Below are 27,606 nucleotides of genomic sequence, written 5' to 3'. Positions count from 1 at the left end.
GATCACGCTTGAACTCTTCACTCCTCCAGCAGCACGCCTTCTCACTCCCTGCTCCTGGCGCAACCCCTTACTAACTGATGGGAGGTCCTTTTTAAACCAGGTGTCCTGATTAGCCTGCCTGCTGTAATTGAATCTAGAAAGTTCTTAATTGGCTCCAGGTGTCTTGATTAGCTTGCCTGTCTTAATTGGTTCTGGCAGGTTCTGGATTGCTGTAGGGCAGCCCCTGCTCTGGTTACTCAGGGAACAGAAAACTCTTCATCCAGTGGCCAATATATTTGCCTTCTACCAGACTCCTGTATCCCACTGGTCTGGGTATCCCTCCCCCCTGCTCAACACCAAGGGATTGGGCAGCTTGGGACGCCAGACAGTGCACACGTGACAAGCCATCGGCATTGCCGTGACAGCTCCCTGCTCTGTGTTGCACACGGAACTGGAAAGGTTGGAGGGATAAGAACCACCTGGTCACCCTTGCGTTCTTCTCTTTGTTCCACTGCATCCATTGAAGAGGGGCATGGTCGGTCACGAGGACAAATCTGCGCCCAAGCAGGTAGTAGCGCAATGTTTCCATGGCCCATTTTACAGTGAGGCACTCTCTCTCCACCACTGCATATTTTTGTTCCCTCTGAAAGAGTTTCCTACTGAGGTAGAGAGTTGGGTGTTCCTCCTCCCCGACCATCTGTGATAGGATGGCCCCCAACCCTACATCTGATGCATCAATCTGCAGAATAAATTTCTTGGTGAAATCTGGGGCTATCAGTGTGGGGTTACTGCAGAGGGCAGTCTATAGGTCTGTGAACACTCTCTCTGCTGCGTCAGACCATCTCACCAGATCAGGTCCACGGGCCTTCACTAGGTCTGCCAGAGGGCTTGCCCTTGTGGCAAAATGGGGGATAAATTGTTGGTAATACCCCACCATACCTCGGAATGCCTGGACTTGTTTCTTGCGACTTGAACAAGGCCAATTTTGGATGGCCTCTAACTTATTCAATTGGGGTTTTACCAGACCTTTCCCACAATGTAGCCAAGATATTTGGCCTCGGTAAATTCTATGGCGCACTTGGCAGGGTTTGCTGTAAGGCCAGCTCACCTGAAGGTATCGAGGACTGCCTCCACCTTCTCTGAGTGGGTTTCCCAGTCTGGGGTATGAATGACCGCATTGTCTAGGTAGGCAGCGGCATGATGATTATGGAGGTATAATAGCTTGTCCATGAGTCACTGGAAGGTAGCTGGGTCCCCATGTAGTCCAAAAGGGGGGACAGTATATTGCAAAAGACCCTCTGGTGTAGAGAACGCAAGGCAAGGGGAATCTGCCAGTACCCTTTTGTCAAGTTTAGGGTAGTCAAGTATCGGGCATTGCCCAGATGGTCCACTAGTTCATCTGTGCGAGGTATGGGGTATACATCGAACTGGGATACCTCGTGTAGTCGCCGGAAGTCATTGCAAAACCTTGTGGTGCCATCAGGTTTGGGCACCAACACATTTGGGCTGGACCACTGACTGTGGGATTCTTCAATGATCCCCAACTCCAGCATTTTTTTTTACTTCCGCTTTTATTTCCTCCCTTTTGGCTGCTGGCACCCGGTAGGGCCTCATTGTTACTCTGGCCCCAGGGTTTGTGACGATGTGGTGGTATGTCTCGGTTGTTTGACCCGGTTTTGTTGAGAACACATCTTGGTTCCAGAAGATGATTTCAGACACCTCATTCTTCTGGTCTGGCGTTAAATCGGGAGACACCCTCACCTGTTTGGAGGGTTTGTTTTCCTGGGGTAGGTCTTTTTTGGACAGCTGCGCATGCCTCTTGTGCATGCCAGGGTTTCAGAAGGTTGACATGATATATTTGCTCTTGTTTCCAATGTCCTGGTTGTCACACCTTATAATTTACTTCCCCTACTGGTTCAACTATTTCGTAGGGTTCTTGCCACTGGGCCAAAAGTTTACGCTCTGTTGTGGGTACCAACACTATTACTCGGTCTCTGGGCTGGAACTGCCAAACTTTGGCTTGGCGATTTGTACTGAGCTCGTTGGGCCTCTTGCGCCTTCTCTAGGTGTTCCTCACAATGGGAGTGACTCGTGCTATCCGGTCCCTCATTTGTAACACACGCTCAATTACATTCTTCCCCTCATTGGGCTCCTCCTTCCAAATTTCCTTGGCTACATCCAAGATGCTGCGAGGGTGGTGCCCATATAAGAGCTCAGGGAGAACACCCAGTTGAGGCCTGAGGTACCTCCTGGATGGCAAACATAAGGTATGGTGGTAGGGTGTCCCAGTCCTTCCCGTCTTGACTTACCACCTTCCTTATCATAGCCTTCAGGGTTCAGTTGAACCTTTCTACCAGCCCATCAGTCTGTGGATGATAGCCCGAAGTCCTCAAGGTATGTATGTGGAGTAGGTCACATAGGTCCTTCATTAGTTTTGACATAAATGGGGTTTCTTGGTCCATCAGTATTTCCTTTGGTAGCCCCACTCGGGCAAAGATCCCCACTAGCTCTTTGGCTTTTGCTTTAGAGGCTGTGTTCCGCAAGGGGACAGCTTCTGGATAACGTGTAGCATAGTCCAGAATGACAAGTATATATTGGTGGCCCCGGGTAGTCTTCTCTAGGGGTCCCACTAGGTCCATGGCTATTTGCTCAAACAGGACCTCTGTGATGGGTAGGGGTACCAAAGGTGCCCTCAAGTGGGGACGGGGACTGTGCAGCTGACACTCTGGGCAGGAGGCGCTGTATCTCCACACTTCTTCGTGTACGCCGGGCCAGAAAAATCTTCGTAGAACCCTTGCCAGGGTCTTCTCTACCACTAAATGCCCCCTAAAAAGATGGCTATGTGCGAGGCTTAATACGGCCTTCTGGTGTTTGTGAGGCACTAGGAGCTGCTCTGCCTTCTGTCCTTGTACTGGTGCAACGCGGTACAGGAGATCCTTTTTTATAATGAAGTAGGGGCTGGGTCCCTGGTTTTTCCCTTCCACGGGGACCCCATCTATCTCTGTTACCTCCTTCCTAATGTTGTCGTACTTTGGATCTTCAGCTTGGTCCCGTCCAAAATGTTCCTTCCTGGGGCTGGTCTGCCTGAGTTCTAGGGAATGGGTCTCTATTGCTTCTGCCGGTTCGTAGGCATTAGGGTTGGGGTCTGGCTCAGCTGCTTCTCCCTCCTGGGCGGCTTCCTTTTCAGCTGCTCGGGTCCACCTACCTACGAGAGCGACCCTCTGGCTTTGGGTCAGTATTTGGGTTCCCAAGGGCTTAGCTGCCCTTCTTTCCTTTTTTGTCTTTCTGCGCCGCCTGGGAGTGGAGAAAATGTCTCGGGAAATTTCGGAGAAAATTGGGAGTTGACAGTCTACTGTGGACGCCTCATTAGCTTCCCCTCTCTCCAATCCCCCTACTGGGAGTAAGTCATCAAATCCTTGGAAGTCCCTCCCTATGAGCACTGGGTAAGGGAGTTTAGGCACTACACCTGCTGCTACCTCTGTAGCGTTCCCTTGGATTTCAATTTTTACGGGGATGGTGGGGTAGTAACTAACTGTCCCATGGATGCATGTCACCCCTGTGCGTTTTGTCTGTAGTAACTGACTACGTTTCACGAGCTTTCCTGAGATGAGCATGATGGCGCTCCCCGAATCTATCAGTGCTGTGGTCTCTACTCCCTAGCAGAGTGCCTGAGCAGACCTTTTTCCACAAATCAGAGATTCACAATTTGGTTCTTGGCAGCGTCTTTGCCCATTTAGGGAATGCTGACCTGGAACCTTTTTGCCTCATGGGAGAACAGGAAACTTCCTCAGTACTTCTCCAGAGCAGCCCTGGGCAAGGGCCCCAAGGCAGATGCCCTGCTGGTTTTATGACAGGGTCACTTGGGATGTACCTTTCCTCCCATGCCATTGATACAAGTTCTATGGAAGATCCGCCAAAACAGAGCTTAAGTCATCCTGATTGCACCCAACTGGCCGAGACAGTTGTAGTTTACGCATCTGCTTATGCTGTCAGTTCACCCACCCTTGAACACCCACATGCTGCTGGACCTTTTAACACAGTATAAGGGCAGGTTCAAGCCCACAGCCAGGTATTTGGATGGGCATCAGAAATAGAGTGCTCATGTTCTAAAAGGGTGAAGTCCATCCTTAACCAAAGACAGAAAACACTCTATGAGAAGCTGTTATTCAGCAGATGGAAGCGTTTCTCCTCTGTGACTCACTAGTGTACCTTTTGACAGGTTTCAGAGTAGCAGCCGTGTTAGTCTGTATTCGATGCATCCGATGAAGTGAGCTGTAGCTCACGAAAGCTTATGCTCAAATAAATGTTAGTCTCTAGGGTGCCACAAGTACTCCTTTTCTTTTTACTAGTGTACCTTGTTTATGGAATCTGCTGGGATTCTTGCTATCTTAGAGTATCTACTTTCAAGTCTTTTGGTCTTGTGCTCAGTTCTCTGAGTGCGCATTTAGCAGCGATCAGCGCTTTCCATCCTCTGATGGATAACCATACATATTCACTCATCCTGTCACAACTAGATTTCTGAAGGGGATTCTCAGATCCTTTCCACTATTGAAATTTGCGCCTCAGTGGGACCTCTGTTTTGTTTTATATTTGCTCACTACGCCCCCCGTTGAGCCTCTAGCCATATGCTCTACGACCTGTCTGTCCATGAAGTTGGTCTTTCTAATAGCCATAATGTCACTCCGGCGACATTGGATAGGTCATTGATGTACCGTAACCACTTGAAAAAGACAGCAGCCAAAGTTAACACTCAGAACATCTTGCTCAGGAAACTGGCCAGCTCAACCTGGGGTGCTTGCACCCAGGTACTTAGAACATCACCCTTGCCCTCTGCTACTCAAGAGCAGAGTATTGTGCTCCTGTTTGGTGTCACTTGTCTCACATGAGGCTGGTCGATGTAGATCTTAATTAAGCTATGTGTATTGTTACCGGGACTTTAAGTGCAACTCCATTGCCGTGGCTGCCAATACTTAAAACATAGCACCGCACCATATTCGCCATGAGGGGGCCTCCATCATGCTCCTGGTCAAGATCTGTGAGAACAGCTACTTGCCTCTGTATTCAGACCTCTTCAACCACCCACCAGTTCGCCTGTCTTATAGACATCCTTTATGGTCACTTCTGCCTCCACAGGACGTGACAGTGGAATGTGCTTAGCGTAACAAGTGGTTAGCGACGACAGTCGTTAATCACTCTCTCATCACCGATGCAACCATCTGCCTGTCAGCTTTTGACTTGCCAAGGTACCTGTGGTCATTCCTGAACTGGTTTTAAACCGAGCAGGGCAATGGTGCTGCCAGCATTTTCAAAGGGGGTATTTCTAATGACCCATGATGCAGATGTGGTCAACTTCAGACTCTGTTGCACATCCTTGACAACTGCTCACTGACTTACTTCGACAGTGGACTATTGGCTTTTCACTGGCTGATGACGATGCAGTCAAATGGCTGCGCATGTGCTGAGAGAGTCAGAACAGAACTGGGAGCACTCATGGCAGACTCACCATATACTGTCTTCTATAAAGAAAAGATCTCTTTACAACCCCACCCTAGATTCATTCCTAAAGTAGTTTGAGTGTCATATGAATCAGGTAATTCACTTAGCAGTATTTTTTCCAAAAACCACAACTACAAAGAGAGATGGCTGCATTCTCTAGATGTCCAAAGGGCTTTGATCTTTTATCTGCAAAGAACAAAGGATGTTAGACACCTAAACTAGTTGTTTACATAACGGAGGGATCAAAGGGTCAAGCTAAATTAACCCAGGGACTTTCAAACTAGATCTCAGGTTGTATTACCCTTTGTTACAACTAGTTCATAGTCCCCCTCCAGAGGAGGTGAGGGCTCATTCCATTAGAGGGAAAACTACTCTGGCTGCATTGCTGAGAGACATACTCCTCCTAAAGATGTGTAGGAGAGCTACTTGGAGCAATTTGCATACCTTCATGAGATATTACGCTCTGGTCCAGTCATCCACTGCAAATACAGCTCTGAGGACAGCAGTATTACCGTCAACTATTGAATCTGCATCCTCGCACTCAAGCCATTTGACTGTTGTCTTGTTAATGTCCCATGTGTGTATTCCACATAGGGACTATCACTCAAAGAAGAAATTGAGGTTACTTACCTATAACTGGAGGTTCTTCAAGATGTGTGGTCCCTATCTGCATTCCACTACCCCCACTCCATCCCTGCAGATTATTTTGAACTGCAGTAAGAATGGGAAACAGGAGAGGCGTTGGCATGCACCACCTTTATACCCTCAATTCTGAGCACAAGGGGAACTACAACGTAGGTGTAGGCCAGCTGACAGTGCTTGCAAAAAAAATTCCTGACTCAGGCACATGGTGCGGATACATATCCCACTTGTGGAATACAGACAGGAACCATAAGTGAACTCCATTTGTTTGGTCTCCTGGTTTGAGTCCAAGGATACTCAAGAGAATTGGCTGGAAACTAAAGGCTGAATCTTCATGTGCTTTTCAGGGAGTGGGCAAAAGTGGCTGTCATGTTTCCACTGCCAGTTCTGGGGGCAAAGGGGTCCCTGAATAAGTGGCTGCTTTAAACTACAATGGTTGTACAGGCCCACTGGGGGTACTGGAGCACAGTATGCCCCAGCCATGCCCTGCATGCTCCTGACACATCCACCATGGGGGGCGGGGAAACAGGATGTAGCAGCATTGTCTTTACACCACTTGAGGTTCCCCACTCCAGGAGAATTCTCAGCAGTCTACTTAAGGCATCTTGAAGATTTCCTTGCACTGCTAGAGCATATCAAAGGGGATTTAGATCTGCCTCTTATACTGTTTCTGTGTGGATTTAAATCTGACTTTCAAAAGCAAAAACTGAGGTGGATAATAGTATTCCATCATGTTAGAGCTATTAATGTGTACTGCTGTCTTTCTGACTTAAAATAATCTGTTTGTATTTTATTATAGCATTCTTCAGCATCCAAATATTCTGCAGTGTATTGGGCAGTGTGTGGAAGCCATCCCATATCTTCTGGTGTTTGAGTTGTGTGACTTAGTAAGTAAACTTAATAGTGAAAATCGTAAATTTAGTAATAGTTTATAGTTAGAAAATATTGTTTTCTTTAGAGTATGTTTTAAGAGGTTTTTGTGAACCTAGTTATTGAAACCACCTGTTCAAGGAATATTTCAGAAATGAAGAGTCAAATGAAGGTATTTTAAAAGGTAAATAACATTTATTTACTTTTTTCAGTTACTGACCACAAAAGCAATATTTGTTTATACTTAGCTCTCTAAGGTCAGGATTTGACTTCTAGTTCATTGTGGGACTTTCTAAAGAAGAAAATTATTGTACAGAAAGTAAGTTTTGCCACTTTGTTCTTCCTGGACAACAGACTTGTTAGTATATCGCATTTTGAAAAAACAAACAAACCTCTGCTAATTCTATGCATGAATGAGGCAGAAGTCCTGTGGGGGTGGAGGTAGGGAAGGAAAGGGTGAAGTACAGGATCATCTAACTGAAGACTGGTATCATAATGCATAAGCCCAAGGAAACCAAATAAAGGTTGCACGGGTAACCTTAATTTATACATTTCCTAACTTTTGAGAATTTGAGTTTAGTGTTAACATTCTTTTAATGTCATTTATTAATGTAACTTCTTAAATTAAGAACTTAAAATTTAAAAAAAATTAATTCAATAAGGTGGAAATCTGTTAACACTTCATATGGATTTTCATCAGGGTTTGGGATCTTCAGATCCACAGCACAGTTCTTAGGCTTCTAACTGATAGAATAGAAGGCTGTTATCTTTCTCGTGGATTTGCCACTAGAAGGACATGGTGATGAGATTTCCCAGTCGGTTTCACAGCAGTTTGTTAGCAAAAGAATGTTGAGACTCGGGAATAATAGGCTCAATTTCAGGTTCTGTAGGGAAGGGTTCTCTTATGGTTAACAGACTCTTCTGTCCCTGCCCGTCAATCTCTCCCTGTCCATTTCTACTCCTATTTTTTCTGGTTTCTGCCCCTCTTGTTCCTGCACAGTCAGCTTTCCCCTCTGATCCTATCCTTCCTGCCCCCAACACTCTCTCTTCCCCCTTGCCCCTCTACGTTCAAATCAGGCAGCTTCCTCTTTCTCCATGCTGTGAGGGTGGCAGCAGGTGGAGCATTGAGAGCATAGGAAAGACAGTCTTCCCTGGTCTCAGTTCCAGTTTTTGCTGCTACAGTAGCCATTGGCAGTGGGAAGAGCAGTTGCAGAGAAGGTTCTGCTTAGTCCCGGTAGCCCTGGGTTAGAACATGTTCGGTCTCTGTGGGTATGGTGTCTGCACAGTCTGGTTGGAATGTAGCTGCTGTTAGGAAATGGAGCGTACTCAGTGAAAAACAGAATCTTTGGAGAATCTAGCTAACCTATGCTGAGCATGTGCAAACGGAGATTTCAGAAGCTTATAAACTGCCCAAAGGTAAGCATATTTTTTATTGGCACATTCTAATGCCGGTATGACCTCCTTGCGAAACTTCAGTTCCCTGTTCCAAAATATGGAAAGTTAGAGCTTCTCAGATGCTTTTTTTACTCAATTTTTTTTAATATGGGCAAAGCAACTTATTTTCCCCTAAATTTATTTTTGGAAATGTATGAACCATTTTACCATAAATTTCCCAGAAAAATTCAGCTTGAGGCAGATATGGGTTGAAATTTTCTGTGCCCAAATGACTAATTTGGCAAAGTTGCAAGCAACTGAAAACAACTGTGTAATGGACAAGGAGCTGCTATGTAATAATCTAAGAATACTGAGATGTAACAATTTTATGAACACTCTGTGACCTTGTCAGTGAAGTCAAGTTGTTGTATACTGGGTTCTAAGACTTTCTCGTGTGAATCCATTGATCTAGCTTAAGTGACTGGGGAAGAACAAACAGGAAGGCAACACAGTAGCTCCCTGTTTAAGCAACCTCGGACAAAACACTTCCGGGGTCGGGGCCAATTACAGAACTATGCTGTATTTCTAGGCCCCTGGCCAAAGTGACACAGCTGTTCTATCAGTATTCTGAATGAAGAGACCAAAAGAACAGTAAACAGTTTAAAAAACCCTTCTGAGGAAATGGGAAGGTGGTGGTGGTAGAGGGGAGTCCATTGTCAACAACTGTTAGGGGGACAGGTTGATACAGAGAGACTCTGTAGAAGAGTCTAAGAGAGTTGGATTTTTTTCCCCCAGCTTCCAGGGAATGGTAAGCCTTGCAGACAGATGGACAGGGCAAACATAGGGGTTTAAAGGATTGTGGTTTCAAAGAATTCCTAAATTTCATTGCAAAATGTATGAAGACAGAAATTGTCTCAAATGTGCATATATAATTTACATGAAAAGTAAAGCTCCCAGAAGCAATAAAGTAGTGATTAGGCTTTGCTTGTAAAATTTTCATTGTTAATCAGTTTTACCAGTATAAAATTCTTTCCCTAAAAGCTCAGTGCACAAGTATGATTGTATTCACATTAATTGATGCAAGCAATTTGAAACAGAATAGCAGAGTGAACCTATGACTTTTCTCAGAGGAAATGCTAGTTAACCTCCAAAGATGACTACACTGTTTTAATCATTGGCTTTTTGCTCAGATTGTATTAGCTGGATTTAAATAAATTGAGGCACATGAATCCCTGATAGAATATCAGTCATCTTTTCTTTTTATAGAAAAATGGTTTGAGTTTAGAAGAAAGTTGCATTTTACATTGCTTATGTTAACACAAATAAACACATAATCAGCCCTTACTGCCATATTTCTGAGTAGTTAAATTATTTACCTTGACTTTAAAAATTACTCAATCTTAAAATGTACAAGTTGCCCTGCTTCACTTAGTACAGAAATATTTTTTTATACTCTCGTTTGGTTTGAGACTTAACAGTTAATGCCAGAATTTATCATGGTCTGGTAGAAGGTAATCCAGAGAAGGATTTTACTTATAGGGGATAAAATAAACTTTCAGCTTAATTGCAGCCAGTAAGCTTGACAGCCAAAAAAGTGGCTTTCATAAACCTGAATGCGGTTAAATTATCTCATTGGCATGGAAAATAAACACGTGCTGGTTTCTGTTCCAAGCAAACTAAAAATTGTATCTAGAAGATAGAATAATAAATGTATAATTAAAATATATAGTAAATTAAAATTAAACAAGGCTGGCCTGTATAATTTGAGTTTCTCAGACTGAATATCTAGCCTACCTGGCGGAGTTCTGACCTCTAGGGTAGGGTTCTATGTATTGTGATTTTTTTTTTTTTAATTCACTGAGAATACTTATGTGCTAGATGCCAGACGGACAAATAAGATGTGGTCCCTACCCCAGAGATCTTACAGTTAATCAGACATCATAAGGGAAGAGGTAAGGATAATGAAAAACAAGATTTACTACTTCAAGAACATATGTGCAGTACTATTAAACTAATTTCTCAGTCTCATGCCTGTTTAGATGGTGGGGTGGGGGAAGAGGCTAGGGAGTGAGGATTAAAAGGCAGTAAGATTTGGAGTGAGGGTGGTGGAGTGGTGAGGGGAATATGGGATGGGTGAGGAAGGGCCTCAGGGATTGGAGTTCTGTGATTGTAGCAGTCCAAAGAAAACTCAAGTATAGATATCAGTTCTGATATCCAGAGTCTGCTATTCTGGAAGCTGCTTCTACTGCTGTGGCTGCAGTAGAAACTGCTGGTGGAATTTCTGGGCAGCTTAGGCAGATATAGAAAAGGTGGCGGGCCCTGCACTAACCTTGTCCCCAGATGACTGCTGCTAGGTGTACATGGGTATTTGCAATGACTTGAACCTTGCATACTCTGCCATTCAAGTTTCCTCAGTTCCCATTGTGGTCCTGGCAAGGTTGGTGGCTAGAGTCATTGGTGCCTTGAGTGGCTTCATGTGGGTCTAGTGGGAGGCAATATATTATATATACTATAGCAATATCATCCACAGTAAAATCCTTCACTTTGTTACTAGTATTTGTGAAAATGTGTGCAATTCTAGTCAATAGAAAATAAATTTCCTGTGTTAACATCTGCATGAAGAGGAAACTGATTTCTAGCAATAAGATGCAAATCATGTTTGATGCAGGAACTGTAATGCTTTCAGAAATTACCTGAAGTGACTATCCTTTCTGGGGGTGAGAATTAATCCATTGTTCATGGCACTTCTGGCAGTAACGTGTCTTTGTGATAGAGCTATTAAATTTATTTTACTTTACTCATCTTACAGAACTGAAAAGGAAGCAAAAGAACACTCTGAAAATGTGTAAATTTACATGGGTGGCTGGGTAAAGAGATTAAATCCTAATTTTCACTTTGTAACATAAAGAATTATAGCCAACTTCTTTAAAATAGTTACTGTAGAAGAAGTATGTGCTTAATATATGTTACTTCATCTTAAATGATCCTGTAATAGTTTACATGATATTTTGGGTGCAGTCTTCTGATCTATAATTACTTAATGGTAAAATGGTTACTGTCTTAAGATGGTGCCAAGTTAGTATACTAGCCAGCTTATTTACCTTAATATATTACCAGCCAGATGCAGCCAACTTTTTGTTAGCACAGCAAATCCTTTGATAGAATGACCTAAATTATGAGCAAAGAAAACTTTAGAATAAGTGGAGTTACCATTTGTATTGTGAGGTTGGCTTACCTGTCAAAATCTACTTCTGCAGAAACTCACTCTCTCGGAGCCTACCAGTTTCATGAGCAAATGAGGTCAGCAGCAGTCTACAGTTATTTGAAGTGCTCTGCATGTGCTTAGAACATTGTGTTGCCGGTGAAGTCTCAAATAGTTGGAGTCACAAAAAGAGCAGCCTTCCACTGACAGTCATTTTTAAAACTTCAGAAGCTAGGTTATCTGTTTTTACAGATATCTTAATCTTTCAGTGTATGAGATTCAGGACTCTCAGTCGTGATTAAATTCTAATGCTTGTGTTTTTCCACAAGTCTTATTTATTAAACTTAACTTTCCTTAGGACTGTGAAAATCATCTTTCCCCCATGCCTTTTGATGCAGTCAAATGCTGAGCACCTCTTCGTTTTGTCACAAACTGTCAGCTGAGTACACTACCTGTTGAGAAGTAGCAGCAAAATGGCAGCATTCATTGAAATAAATTAACATGATTCACAGTGAGATCTAAGCTGACCAGGGACAACCTGAATTTTCAGAACTTTTTATTAGTAAATGCACAATGCTGTAGTGGCATAAAGGCTTTATAAGTATGTTTGGGAGGCTACATTACTTAGAGTGCTAAAGCCATGGTTACGTAATGCGTGTCATCCCAAACAAATCCCAGGAAAGTCATTATACAGCCACGTACAAGTTGTTTTTGTGTCCTCCTTTACTGATACTTTTTATATTGCTGCTTGGAAGGTAGATTGCCAGAGTGCTTATCTAGATGGAGAGTCAGTACATGGCTGTAAATTTACAGTGCACTAGCATGTGGTGCCCGAACTGTCTGTGTGGACCCTGCTACTGCACATTAAAAGTTCACTAGTGCTTATTGATCTGAGATCAAAGCACACTAAGGAACTTCTAGAGCATGGCAGTAGAGTCCACATGGATGGTTAGTATGTGGCACGCTAATGTACTGTAGATTACCCCCTAGTTTGCTGTGCACTGACTCTCCCTTTTGATAAGCCCTTAATTACTGTGTACAGTGACAAACTAAAATGCATTTTAAACTGACTTAAAATAGCTCATCTATAAAACATTGTTTTATGTAAAACATATATAGCTAAATTATTTACTAAATGAGAGCCCCATAGTCCATTTTTCTCCCTAAATTTTAAATATGGGTATCAGAAACTCCTATTCAGTGCACTTGAGAGACAATCTAGGACTTTAATCCAACTGGAGCAAACCGTAAATGAACAGTTGCTGTCATTCTGAATGATAGTTTCACAAAGAACATATTGACTGTTATTCTTGCAGCTTGCTGCCATCTAGAGCTAGCTAGGCAGTTTTGTTCAATGCTTTTTTAACATGTAATTTGAAACTGAATTGTATAAGTGAGGATGCTGTTTTCTTAGTGAACTAAATTTTAGATTGTGTGTGTGTGTGTGTGTGTGTGTGTGTGTTCACTGGCAAGGTAAACAGTGTATATATTGACATATGCATCCTATCTTTGGGATATAATCCACATATCAAATTAAGGTTTCAGAGTAGCAGCCGTGTTAGTCTGTATTCGCAAAAAGAAAAGGAGTTCTTGTGGCACTTTAGAGACTAACAAATTTATTTGAGCATAAGCTTACTTCATCGGATGCTGTAGCTCACGAAAGCTTATGCTCAAATAAATTTGTTAGTCTCTAAGGTGCACAAGTATTCCTTTTCTTTATATCAAATTAAAACAATTGTCTAATCATACATTTAACTGTTCTAAAAGACTAATTCTATAGCATGATGAAAATATCAAATATTACAGACTTTATGAAATTAGCAATTGAAAACAGGGCAGAAGAAGAGATTATAATGAAGGACCCAATGTACCCATAATAGAAAAGCTACAGATTGCTTTAATTGTAAGTAGTTATACTGATTTAAAACAAAGGATTTATACTAAACTTATTGTAAAAGCAAATGTGGATAGAATAGCAACTTGTACTGTAGACATAATTTTGATGTCCAGATTATTTAATGTGTTTTAAACAGGGATGGCGGCTGCTTATTTTTTTGAACAATCCTTATTTAGTAAGTTCTCCATTGCCGCGTCATTTGTCATGCAGTATTAGATGAAAGTAACATGTTAGTAATCTCTTTCATAACCTGTATGTTCATGAGACCATGCATGAATGCCTAGGAAGGAGTACTGTACAAAGGGATCTGGGGGTCATAGTGGATCACAAGCTAAATATGAGTGAACAGTATAACCCTGTTGCAAAAAAAGCAAACATTCTGGGATGTATTAGCCAGAGTATTGTAAGCAAGACACGAGAAATAATTCTTCTGCTGTACTCTGTGCTGGTTAGGCCTGTACTGGAGTATTGTGTTCAGTTCTGGGCGCAACATTTCAGGAAAGATGTGGACAAATTGGAGGAAGTTCAGAGAAGAGCAACAAAAATGATTAAAGGTCTAGAAAACCTGACCTGTGAGAGAAGATTGAAAAAAATTTGAGTTTGTTTAGTCTGGGGAAGAGAAGACATAACAGTTTTCAAGTACATAAAAGGTTGTTACAAGGAGGAGGGAGAAAAATTGTTCTCGTTAACCTCTGAGGATAGGACAAGAAGCAATGGGTTTAAATTGCAGCAAGGAAGGTGGTTTAGGTTGGACATTAGGAAAAACTTTCTAACTCTCAGGGTGGGTTAAGCATGGAATAAATTGCCAAGGGAGGTTGTGGAATCTCCATCTTTGGGAGATTTTTAAGAGCAGGTTAGTCAAACACATGTTAGGGATAGTCTAGATAATACTTAGTCCTGCCATGAGTGCTGCAGACTAGACTAGATGACCTCTCGAGGTGCTACGATTCTATGTGCTACTTTCCTTAACTTGTGCATTCATATAACATACAACCAGTTAAGATCTTTGAGTAAACTAATTCTAGTGACCTTTTAGCAGAAGTATGAATATAAGTCTATGCTGCATTCCTGGCTGTGTTCCAAATGAGTCATTATGTAGGAGTATCTTACCTTCTGCAGGACTGGAGCAGTGTGCACACCCAGCATTGTTGTAGGATATGCCTATAAAAGACTATAGTACCATAGTTATGTCAGCATATCTATGCTGGCATAGCCCCATATTGTAGATGCAGTCTACACTGACAGAAGGGTTTTTTTCTGTCAGTGTATGAATACCAGTTCCCTGGAAATTAACTGTTGATGGATGCCCAATGAAGTGAGCTGTAGCTCACGAAAGCTTATGCTCAAATAAATTGGTTAGTCTCTAAGGTGTCACAAGTACTCCTTTTCTTTTTGCGAATACAGACTAACACGGCTGCTACTCTGAAACCTTTTAATACTGAGTCATTAGTGTTGTTTGCCCAAACCCGTATGAATCACTAAAATGTTTTGAGTTGATAAGTTATTGTTTGGCTTGGTATTGTTTTTTATGTACCTTTGTATTATCACTTGCCTATTGACAATGTTAGCTGATGCTGAGACCTTTGCTTTGCTTTGCATAAATCTCTAATCAAGAGTGTATAGAGATCATTTGCACTGACTTTCATTTTTTGGAAACGAACCAGGTTGATATATATGAAGTTTAGAGGACTGCAAGTACCAGTGTTTTGAAAGATGAAACTTGATCAGGCACAGTCTTTAAAGATCAGCAGCTGAGAAGGGCTTAGTTTTGTTTACTGTCTCTTTTCCTGGAAGATATGTTTGTGATTAGTCCTAAAATGATAAATACCAGACAAATATTTGGATTTAATAACAATTGTAGTGCAGTTTAATGTTGAAGTTGCGACTTCATATCTTTATAAACAAGACAAATGTATTTTTGTGCTAGAAATGAAACTTCAAATGGTCACCTTAAAATGTAGGTGATATTGGCTCAGTGGATTATAGAACTATGGTTGGGTTAGTATTATATACTGCTATGAAGGACAGTTTCCCTTTTACACCAGCTCTTCATCCAAATGCATTCCCCCTTCCCAGCAGGCTCCTTGCCCACCCGCCCATGTCCCATCCCATCTCCCTTCCTCTGCAGCTCCCAGTCTGTCTTAGGAGGCTCCTTGTCTCAGTATACTCCCTGGTCTATTTTTTTGTTCCCTCTGTATTGAAATCAGGCTGGTTTGTCCTCCATACTGACTGGGGTCCAGCCGGGGAGAGTCATTGAGAGCAAAAGAGAAGCAGTGCCCATCCCAGAGTGGCCATTAGAGGGAAAGACCCCTGCTTGGTTCTAGAGTCCTGCAACCCAACCCAAATCGGATTGCAAGTGTTGGGTCCAGGTTGGGTCAGGTGAGAAAACAACTGGACCCAATCTGGTCGGTGTGATGGTGGCTGCATGTCCTGCTGGCTGCTGACATCTTGCTATGTTGTGTGCACTGCAGAGTGAGTGTGCCGAGGAGTCTCAGCACCTCTTTCTCTGCAGTACACGCAGCGCAGCAGGGGATGGTGGATGGGAGGAACAGGGCATGCAGCCACCACTGGGACAACCCCATGGGCAGGAGGTGACAATAGCACTGACTTAGGTTCATGGGGAAGAATTGATCATGTGGGCTTGGGTCTGGGCTGGGCTTAAAAATTAGTCCCCAGCAGAGCTCTACTTTGCTCCTGTAGCATGCTCAGTCATTATGTAATAGTGCATGTGCAGTCTGGTCAATGCTAGAAGCTGAGAGAGGCTCAAATATGCTCAGCGTAAATGGAATCTTATAGGAGTATAGGGCTGGAAGGGACCTGGAGAGGTCATCTAGTCCACACACCTCCATGTTAAGGCAAGACTGAGTATACTTAAGACCATCTGTGGCAGGAGTTTGTCTAATCTCTTTTTAAATTCTTGGTAACCTATGACAATACTTAACTTTGCATATAGTTAGAAATTTTTTCCTAATCTCTTCCCTAAATCTCCCTTGCTGCAATTTAAGCCATTTATTTCTTGTCCTACCTTGAGTGAACATAGAGAACAATGGATCACAGTCCTTAACATATCTGATGACTATTATCTGGTTCTCCCTGCAGTCTTCTTTTTTCCAAGATAAAACCTACTCAGTTTTTTAACCTTTCTTCATAGATCATGTTTTCTATAGTTTGCTGTTGTGCCTTATATATTGTCACTTTGAGAATCTGCCGGCTCTCCTGAACTCCTTTTTCCCTTAGATTTTGTTCCCATGGAACCCTACCTAACAGTCCTCGGAATTTGTTCGTTTGGTTTTTTGAAGTGCTTTGGAGATTTTAGCTGCTAAAATCAAAGAAGTCTCCACTTACCACATGTGAATTGCAATTTTTCAAAGGCTTGTAACTTGACCAAATTTTTAGGCACTTTTTCACATGGGTGGCAAAGTCACATACCTGACACACAAGGTACTGCCAAATTTCAAGTCATTGCTCCGAAGCATATGGTACAGAGCTGTTTTTAAAAAATGGTCCCCAGAATTTAAGATGGACAAAACATACTTCTACCTTAGCCTCCTTCTTGGAAACACGTGAACCATTTTGGCTGAAATTATTTGGAAAACTTCAGCATGAGGCAGACACCTGGGCATCTAAAATTTCAGCCCAAGTGGTTAGTCTGGCAAAGTTATAAATAACTGCAACGGGATCTTGTAATGGGAAGAATTAGGCAGGCTTAGTAGGTGGTGCTGCCAGCCCCACCTGAAATGAATTACTCTGTACTTTTTACCTGTTTGTTGAATTGAATCTTATTGTGGTATACCAAAGACTCTATGGCACTGCAAAGCCTGGTGCTGATAACTCTCTAAATCCAAACATAAGAGCTATAGTGGCATTTTGGAGAGATTTAGACTTTCACCTTTATTACTGGATACAATTACTGTATTCTTGCTTCTGGACACTTTTGATAAACTGGTTAATTTTGTTTGAATGTTTAAGAACACACATTATTTATTGTAAACTCTCTTTTCTCAATTGCAAAATGACTCTATTTCTAGCAGAGTTTATGGCAAGGACTCTACCATTTTTATATGATTTCCTTTGTTACATCTGATCCAAACTCATAAATCAAATCAGATGGAGCCCTCCGATGGACACATTCACTTGTGTATCTTTTATTCACCGTATCACTTAAGTTCCATCCACATGCTGCCCTCTTGTGATGCCTGAATTCTCACTAGGAATGTGGCAAATAAGGCATGCAATTGACATTGAAAGAACTGACCAATTGGGGACCGCTTATCTTTCCCCACTTCCAAGGTCAGCTCTGCTGGTTTGCAGAATATTGTCTTTAGATGGCTTCACACCAATCTCTTTGTGGTAGCACAAGGCCATCAAGCCATATTTTTCATTTTAAGTATTATTGCTGTTCATTGTATACATATGAAAAAGTGATCTAGAGTGTTAACTACTGAATGACTTGAAATGAAATACCCTTAAAAGAAAAGTACCATATGCCTTAGATGCCTCCTGTAAGAATACCTGTAGAGACTTGAAACTTGATGAGGAGACTCTTTATTAAGAACAAACTTATGTTTAAATACTAATAATAACCTTGTTCACTAATGAGGACCAAGTAATATGTCTTGTTGCTTCTTCATTAAGTATCTGGGTGCAAGCAGTGTACTAGACAGTTGATAAGAATTTCCATCTTTTTTTTTTTTTTACAGGGTGACCTAAAAACCTATCTCTGCAATGAGCAGGAGCATATTAATGGAGATTCACAAATAATGCTGCTACAGAGAATGGCGTGTGAGATCGCTGCTGGACTTGCCATAATGCATAAACATAATTTTGTGCATAGGTACGCTTTCCAAATAAATAAGAATGTTTGTTTTGTTATGCTGCACTCTAAAACTCATGCAGACTTTTTCTTTGTGTCATGATTGAAATAAAAGCAATACGTATCAAAGTAAGAAATTTTAAGATATGATTCTGAATCAGTTAGATGATATTTTTCTTCATTAAGAAGGGTTATTTGTATTCATGGAGTTGGTAACTAAACTGTAGTATTTAAATCCTATAACTGGACCGGGGCGATGTGGCTCCTCCCCCCTGTCCACTTCCGCCACATGTGTCACAAGTGGCAGAGGAGCTGGAGCCGAGCAGAGCCCGGGATCGGGGCAGGACCTGCGGCCAGTAAGGGACCCACTGCCCTGGGCGGCTTGGAGCTCGGCGGGCACCCCTGGTCCACCCCCCTCCCCGCGGCTGACCCGCCCCCCAGCCGCTCTGTTGGTTACTGTCCCCTCTGTGGTGGTGGGGCCGGGTCTGAGATCGGGCTGGGTGCCCACGGGTGGGATGTACAGCCCCAAGCATCTCACTCCAAACGTTAAAGCTATAGCATTACGGATTCTTTTAACATTACCAGTATCAGTGTCTTCTAGTGAGCGCAGTTTCTCAAAACTGAAATTAATAAAAAATTATTTGAGGTCCACCATGTCTCAAAATCGTTTCGGGACTCGCATTAATTTCAATTTAAAGTACCATTGCAAAAAATATAGATTTCACTGAATTATTAAAAGACTATGCAAGTATAAGAACCAGAAAAATTCAGTTCATATAATTTTTTTTAATTTATGAGAAACTGGGCGCATTGGAAGACACTAACGTTTTTCATTACAGTGTATAGTTGAACCCAAATTGTTTGTAATTGTGATTTTGTTAAAATGAGTACACTAGTAGGAAATTGTTTTATTTCACTAACTACAAATTCTCTGTTTTCATTTTTTTAAATTTTAAACAGTCAAACCCCCCCCCCCCCCAAATATTGCAAAGTGCAAACGTGTAAAAGCCCCGCTTCCCCCCCAAAAGTGGGGAGGGTGGCCAAAAAATGTTTTGCTTGGGGCGGCAAAAAACCTAGAGCCGGCCCTGAACGCAAGCAGCCAGCCAAGGGGTGAAGTAGACATTTCTGCTACCATGTGGAAGAGCTAGTTGTGCTCAAAAGAATTGAGTTTGAGTTTGGTTGAGCTCAGGTGCATTGCTGTGTTGTATGAAGGAAATATGAGCATAACGGTTGTGTTCTCAGATGATCTGTGTGTCCACTTTAAGGGCCAACAACTGCTTAAGTTGACTGTCCTGAGCAAGAATTTCAGAATCATTTTGTCTTAATGAATTCCCCCAAGACTTAGCATCTATATAAATAGTGTTGTCAGTGAAGCTTATTAAATCTCATGATTCCAGACACTGCATACTGTCAAATTTTTGTCAAACTTACTTACTGAAATCTTAACCCTAAAAATGACAATTTATATAGTACAGTAGAAAATATATATGTCCCAAAACAGCATGGCCCAACTAGAGAATAAATGGAAGTAACTGCAAGGTAACTGCTTTCATATCATTTCAAAAATTGCTATGACTTTTTAAAAATCTCCAATTAAGTGCAAGACTTAGCTATAAAGCTGTATACTTTGTTATGAAAGCTCTTATAACTTAGAGCTTTAACTTGAACGCAGCCATTAATCAGTTTCATTACTAAAATGGAGTAAACTGGTTAAGATTGTATTACAAGGAGAAAGGTTTGCATTAGATCCAATTATTTTTGCCATTTTTTGTTTGTAGGGTGAGGAGGTTAGGTTAATTGGTTTTTGAGCCAAATTCAGCTTCAGTTTAAGCACGTGCAATTCCACTTAATTTATAACAGACTTTTATAACATTTTCTTCAAATTACATTTTTACTTAGTTACCAGAGTTGAATAGCTAGGGTTTCAAAAGATTATATGAAGTAATCTGAAAGTGATCTATTCTGATTTTTTTTAAATCTTGGAAAAAGGAATACAGAATTTTTCCTTTCTGTGCTGGCTGAACTGCACCTAGTGCAGGGAATAATGTTTGAAAGTGGAACAGTGGAGATGTCAAACTGAAAAAACCCTCATCCATGTTTGATGATACTAAATGCAAGGGAACATCTTAAGAAACCAGATTAACTGAGGAGAGACTTGCTCCTGTGTGTGGTGTTCATACATTCTGAAATAGCAAATCTGGCAGTCTTTGAGTCCTGTCTACGATTCTGTAGCTGTAGTTCTAACATAACACGCCATTCCCGGCCTTCATTGGCCAGAAGCCTGAGACTTTCTGTTCCTTAAATTCAAGATTTCCAATGCAACATGTTGCTTAAATGCCACCTGGACCAATTCAACCCTGAATTTGAAGTGCTTCCATTGGTGTATTTGCAGTATTATAAATAGCATATGTAGCTCAAACATGCATCTTAAAATAAAGACAAACCGAGAGAATAGAAACCACTTTTTCTCCCGGTGAGTAAAGTAAACCTAAATGTAAAGATGGCCGTGAATGTAAATCTGTTACTCTGTTTATCTGATCTTTTCTACATGCTGAGAAGAGTAGGGGTTATTGAATTACACAACTCAAATAAATGGGTGGGTGTCACAACTGTTACAGGAACAGGATGAATATGCATTTTAAAGTTAGGGGTCATTTGATATTTGATTTTTTCCCCCCTAGTCTGTACCTGTGTGTCAGAATTAGTGAGGCATAGATAATTTGTAAGTTCATTCATACTACCAAGGATATTACATAGTTGCATGCCAACTGCTGACTTGATTTATGGAAGTACACAGTCTGTAAAATGTCAGGTTTGTCTTAAGTACTTTCCCATTCCTATCTTATGGCCTACAGGAAGTCTGTCGGTTTTATATTATACATTGTACCTGGCATGTTTGTCTCTGTTTTTGCTTACATTGAAATACATTGTCTAATGAAACATTTGAAATAATGGGATTTCTTTTCATTTTAACCCTTTTTGTTTCTGTTGCTCTTTGATCTCCTCAGGTTAGGGGTCATCTTTTTTACTTTAAGTGTTAAACACATTGTGAGTGCGCCTGGAAATAATAATATACTTAAAGTAAATAATAGATGACAATTTTTAAAATAATTTAAACTTTGTATTTAATTTACAGGCCCATACTGATTATCTTTATTTAAACTGCTTCGTGTACACATGTTCATTAGTTTTACCAATACAGAATGTTACTCTTATCACCCAGGCAGATATATCAATTTATGAACAGACTTTCTTTTTCCCAGCTATCTGTATATCTAACATCTCTTGGCTTCAGAAGAGAGCACTAGATACCAAATCTACTTGAAAGTGTTAACTATGGCGTAATCTTTTGCCAATGGAAAGAAAACTGTAAACAAGCTGGTTGTCTGAAAGACAGCCCTGTGTTAGCTATTGCTTTGATGTGAAGATATGGAATGGGAATTACCTTGCTGTTGACGTTTTTGGATATGAGGAAACTATTAAACTGGTTGAACAGGAATTACTGAGGGCCAACTGGAGTGACTTCAGGAGGGAGACTAAGGAAGGGAATATTAAATATGGAAGGGGGTGTGGTTTAATTTGTGCTCAGTGTCTCCTCCTTTTACTAATTGGAATTTTGAGCATATAAAAATACATCTAATTCATTTTTGTTAACATTTGTAGAGAACCTCTTTATTAATGGCAGTAGGTCTGTGGATAAGACTATGGCAAGACGTTTGGTTTAGGTGGAGTGATGTAACACTTGAATTGGTGCTCTTGAAAATAGGCTAATAGTTCGGGCAGAGTTCAGGCATGTGCTGGGCAAGTTCCCCACAAAGCTTAACCAGTACATCTCAGTCCTGACCTGAAATTCCCTTGCTATTCCTGTCCTGTGTTCTTTTTAATCAGACTGCCAATGTGCAAAATATGTGGTGATTCTATACGTGTAAATGTTCACTAAAGACCAGAACTGAAATCACCAAATTTATTTTTGTTTGTGACCTAAGAGTACTATGCCTTGTTCTCCAGAGGTGGCGTATGTCTTGAGGATGCCTTTTGCACATACATGAGTATGTTATGTTTCTGGGTGTTTGAGAGAGCAAAAGACCCTAAAAGTACCAAAGCAAAATCCTTGCTCCTCTTTCCCAAAAAAGATGTGGCATGCTTCTTGAGCTCTAACCACAGACTGTGATTACTAAGTGTTAAAAACAGAACACAAGGCATCCATTTCTCAGATAAGGTAATCAGGTGCCAAAGGCGTGTATATATTCGGATACTTTAACAGAGTTTTTGGTCCAGACTCTTCAGCATCCCAAGTAGTGCTTAAACTGTGGATTTTCATGACTGGGATGGTGGGGGAGCACACAATGAATTTTTAGTATTTGCATGTTAATAATACTTCATTTTAGTTTGGTAGTAGCAGTGATAGATCCACAAAGTATAATGTTCCCAAAACCTTTCTGGAGATGTTACTGATCCTCAGCCTGAGCTGACTCACAGTATTCTTTGCTTGCAAGAACTTAAAAAAATTAAGGGCCACGATTGCTTCAGTTTAGAGGATGTGGGGAAATAACTTGGCACCAGAATATTTTGAAGATGTGTATATGCAGCAAAGTACCAGATTTTTTTGGTTGGTTCCAAGACTGGAATACTTCTAATAATAGGAATTTCCATTTATTCTGATGTTTGCTCCCAGGGTTTGCACTGTAGTCCTGGTAGTTGTGAGAAGAATATGCATATGTTCATGGATTTTGTTTGGATAACTTCGGTCAAGGTTATCGCAGTTGCTTCAAGGTCATAAGAATCTTGACCAATTTGATTCTTCACTATTAAGTGAAGAAAAACACTATTTTTAGTGCTCTCCCAATTTCTTACCATCTTCTGGATCCAGTTCAGTAACCAGCTGGGATAGTAATACAAACATAGGAAAAGATAACTAGGATCAGAGGTAGTGACAATGCATTGCCAGTCATAAATAGTGTAAGGCTTAGGTCAGGATGTATCCTGTGAAGGCCTAGTAACTTAGGTTAAACCAAACACCTGCCCTGTATTTAATAAATAGCATCCTGTCCTAGTAGGACTAATGTAGAAACTAACTGGAAGGTGGGCGCATTGTGCTCAGACTTCTTGTCTGAACAAGCAAGGACAGAAATCAAGAACTTAAATGATGTTAAGCTGGCCATCACCACCATCTCTTATCTATTCAAATCTCCACCTTGCACAATCTCAACAAGACAGCCAGTTGACTGAGACAAATGGTCCTCCCAGATGAATGGTAATTCAGCTGATAGGTCTTTTAACAGATTTGCATCATCTGGAGATCTGTCACTTGACCTGTTCTTAACCTGGGTACAAGATGGTCCAGAGTGTGTTTTTTTTTTTTTTTTTTTTTTTTTTTTTTTTTTTGCAGTAGTTACTGCAAGCCATTGATGTTAACAGTAGTTTATCTAGTAAGGTATTCAGTCTGAGATATTTTTCCTTTTCCCAGCTGCACTTATTCTGTTGGTTCCCAGAAAGATCCATAATATCAGTGGGATTCTCGTTTTCAGACTTAGCCCTAGTTATGAAGTATTCTTGCAACATAACTGCATGTCTCAATGCAAAAGAAAGACCTTAGTCCAACTTTCCTAGTTTTCTTACATAATCTTTCTGGTGGGAAAAGTTATGATGACCTTTTCAAAGGTATGATATATGAAGTAGGGCCAGGAATAAAATGGTGGCATTCCAAATTATTTATTCAATGAAATACTCTGTTGCCACTCCAAGACTTCCTACTAGCTCTGGATAAAGGACTAGCTGTTGAAGATTTTTCTATAGTGATCAGTAGCAATGCTAATAGGACTAATTTTCTCCGGGTTGCCTTTTGCCATTGGAGCTGTAGTGGCTGGACTGCTGTGTGGAGATGAAATATGCTCATTGGGATCCTGGAGCTTTTAATATATGATGCATGGACTCAAGATGCTTGCAAAATACTCAAACCAATTTTATAATAAAGCAAACACTATAAAACGCAGTGAGAGGAGAATGTCAGAAGCTAATCAGATTGTATTTAACAGAGGTTGGTTCTTCCAGCTAGGTTCCTTCACTTCTAAATACTTCCTCTGTCGCAGCTTCTCTCAGACTGAGGCTGTGTCTAACTATATGCTAGAAGTGTTATTTCCCCAGCTTGTTTTCACATACTCACTCTAGTGCTCGTCAAGCTAGCACAAGTATAAATAGCATGGGTGGTGGCAGCAGAGTCACAGCTGAATCATGACACACAAACATATTTGAAAGTGGTAGGTATGTACTTGACATAGCTCAGCCAGGCTTCTGCTGCCACTTCCTGTGCTACTGGGACTATGCTACTATTTATACTTGAGTTAGCTGGCTGAGAGCTAGCACAAGTTTGTGTACACAATCACACCCCTAGCTCATGGTATAGAGGTAGCCTGAGAGTCCTCTGGTAACAGTTCCATATCTTGGAAGTGTTTCCCACCATGCACCAGTTTTAAAGGGGTGTACTCTTTCTCAGATAGTGCAAAAACACTGAAAAAGGAGAAAATATAAGAGTAGAATTATGTTGGCAAGTGCCTTGATAGGCAAAGACAATAGAGAATTAGAATTTTGGGTTACTGCAGTTGGAGAAAACCTTACAGGGATATTGCCCAATGCCACAATCCTTATACTGCAACAATGCAACTAGTTAGCTTGAGACAGATAGTATGATGCAATATATTATAAAGACTTGGAAATGTAGGGCTGGAAGGGAGCTCAAGACCTCATCTATCCCATCCCCCCTGCACTGTGGCTAACCTGTTCTTAAAGACACCCATGGGCAGGGATTCCACAGTCTCCCTTGGCAACCTATTGCAGTATTTAACTAAGATATTAGGGAAAACTTCCTAATTATAAGCAAACTTAAATCTCCCTTTTTGCAATTTGAGCAGATCATTTCTTGTCCTACCTTCAGTAGCCATGGAAAACAATTACTCACGATCCTTAACATATTTAAAGACTGTTGTCAGATGCCTCCTCAGTCGTCTTTCCTCAAGACTAAGCATGCCTCGTTTAACTTTGCTGCATAGGTCAGGTTTTCTAAACCTTGTATCGTTTTTGTTGCTCTCTTCTGCACCCTCTAATTTGTGCGTATCTTTCCTGAAGTTTGGTGCCCAGAATTGAACACACTACTCCAGCTGAGTAAAGGGAATAATTATGTCCCATGTCTTACATATGACACTCTGGTTAGAACACCCCAGAATATTAGTTTTTTTTCACAACTGCATCTTCTTAGCTCATATTCAATTTATGATCCACTATAACCCCCAGATTCTCTTCAGCAATGCTACTGCCTAGTTAGTTATTCCCCATTTTGTATTTTATGCATTTGATCTTTGCCTTCCTAAGTGTAGTACTTTGCACTTGTCTTTACTGAATTTCATCTTATTGATTTCAGACTAATTTTCCAATTTGTCATGGTGTTTTGAATTCTAATCCTGCTCTCCAAAGAGCTTGTGACTGTTCCCAGCTTAGTGTCATCCACAAATATTATCCATTATCTAAGTCATTAATGAAAACATTGAATAATGACAGACCCCTGCGGGACCCCACTAGAAATGTCTTCCCAGTTTGACAGTGAACTGTTAACTGTTCAATATGGTCTTTCAACCACTGGTGCACCCACCTTGTAGACCATCACCAACCAATTTTATCTAGACCATATTTCACTAGTTTGCTTATAAGAATCTCCTGCAGGACTGACAAAAGTCTTACTAAAATCAAGATATATCACCTCACAGCTTCCACTCTCCATTAACCCAGTAACCCTGTCAAAGAAGGAAATAGGTTGGTTTGGCATGATTTATTCTTTACAAATCCATGCTGGATATTCCTTATAACCCTATTATACCCTATGTGCATACAAATTGATTGTTTAATGGTATGTTCCAGTATTTTTCCAGGTATCAGTTAGGCTGACTGGACTCTAATTCCTTCAGTCCTCCTTGTTCCCCTTTTTAAAGATAGGTACTATGTTTGCCTTTCTCCAGTATGCTGGGACCTTCACCTATCCTCCATGAGTTCTTGCTAGCAGTTCTGAGATTGCTTCCGCTAGTGCATTCACTATCCTAGGATGACTTTCATCATGCCCTGCTGACTTGAATACATATAACTTATCTATTCTTAACCTGTTCTTTCTCAGTTCTAGCTTGTGTTCATTGCTGCTTGTTGTTAATAGTGTGTTGAGTATCTGTTCAGTTAACTTTTTTAATGAAGATTGAAGCAAAGGCATGCATCTCATCCCAATTTGATGGTGATGTGTCTTAGATGCTTCAGCAATGGGGGCAACTGACTTCACCCACTGTATGAAGTTGCAGGAGAATTACGTTTGACTTCTGGGCTCAGTATTTCTGTCCTTGGAACTGGGAGTACCATATCACTGCTACAGTTCCTCCAGCAGGTTAGGGATAGTATTGATGAGCTCCAAAATGCATCCCTTCCCTAAGCCAAGGAAAGTAGTGGATAAGAAAGGTTTTGTTTTAGAGCAGGGGATGGAATATAAAAACTTGAGTCCTCAACTGAGGATGAGTAGGTGATAGCTGTTACATCCTCTAAGATTCCCTGACAAGTAGAAAGCTTTTATTTTAATCTGAATCTAACAGTTTTGAATAATGATTTATAATAGTACCACCAGTCTTAACTGACAATATGAGTGATGGTACTGTAATGCAAGAAACAATGGTTTTGCAATTATTAAATAAACAATATATTTTTTTTTTCAAAATGTAGCTAAGTTTGGTAGATAACTGCCTGTGGACCTGGAAGACTGTCATTGCAAATGTTTATTTCTGGCAACACTATCCTGATGCTGTCAGAGTATGTGGTAAAGCTCCAGCATCAGTGATTTTGTTGTTAGTGGTAAATTCAAGCAGCTAGAATTGTATTATATTCATATTCTCTTCCAGGTTTTTTTTTCCAGCTATAGTTGCCTGAAATTAGGTGGGAATTTCTTGTCTTATGGGTGTAAATATAAATGCTTCAAATGCATTGCCAAGTTGTCTGTCAAGTGATGACATTTGCAAAAGATATTGTCAAAGGGGAACAAGTTCCCCCAGCTTAAAGGTGAAAAATGAAGTTCTAATATTTTTATGTGGAGTCTTTTTCTACAACCACTATTGACTTACTATCATTAGCTGGAGCAGCTATAGCTACCTTACTGATCGTGTGTACCTGTGACGAATTTATAATGGAAACTGGATATGAGTAGTGTTGGTGTTTCTCTAAGCTTTTGGGTTTGTTTCTTGTGAGACAACTTCTGTGCACCTCCTACTTTTTTCCTCTTTGCTTTGATAAATTGCCTTTTTATGGATATTTAAA

At 41.0% G+C, this 27,606-nt stretch overlaps 1 protein-coding gene across 2 annotated transcripts in view; it reads left to right on the top strand.

Moving 5' to 3' along the window:
• The window catches only part of LMTK2 (lemur tyrosine kinase 2), a 90,286-nt gene that overhangs the window by 39,558 nt on the left and 23,122 nt on the right, over positions 1-27,606 (top strand). For both annotated transcript variants that reach the window (XR_006284340.1, XM_037910868.2), the window contains exons 6-7: positions 6,917-7,004; positions 18,161-18,294. Coding sequence is in view for 1 of the 2 variants with exons in the window: in XM_037910868.2 (XP_037766796.1) it covers positions 6,917-7,004; positions 18,161-18,294 (222 nt within the window). In the remaining variant the exon portion in view is untranslated. The remainder of the gene's footprint in view (positions 1-6,916; positions 7,005-18,160; positions 18,295-27,606) is intronic.

Source organism: Chelonia mydas, chromosome 10 (assembly GCF_015237465.2).
Source record: "Chelonia mydas isolate rCheMyd1 chromosome 10, rCheMyd1.pri.v2, whole genome shotgun sequence".
Lineage (NCBI taxonomy): Eukaryota > Metazoa > Chordata > Testudines > Cheloniidae > Chelonia > Chelonia mydas.
Note: the sequence above shows the minus strand (reverse complement) of the source record. Positions and strands in the feature narration are given on the sequence as shown.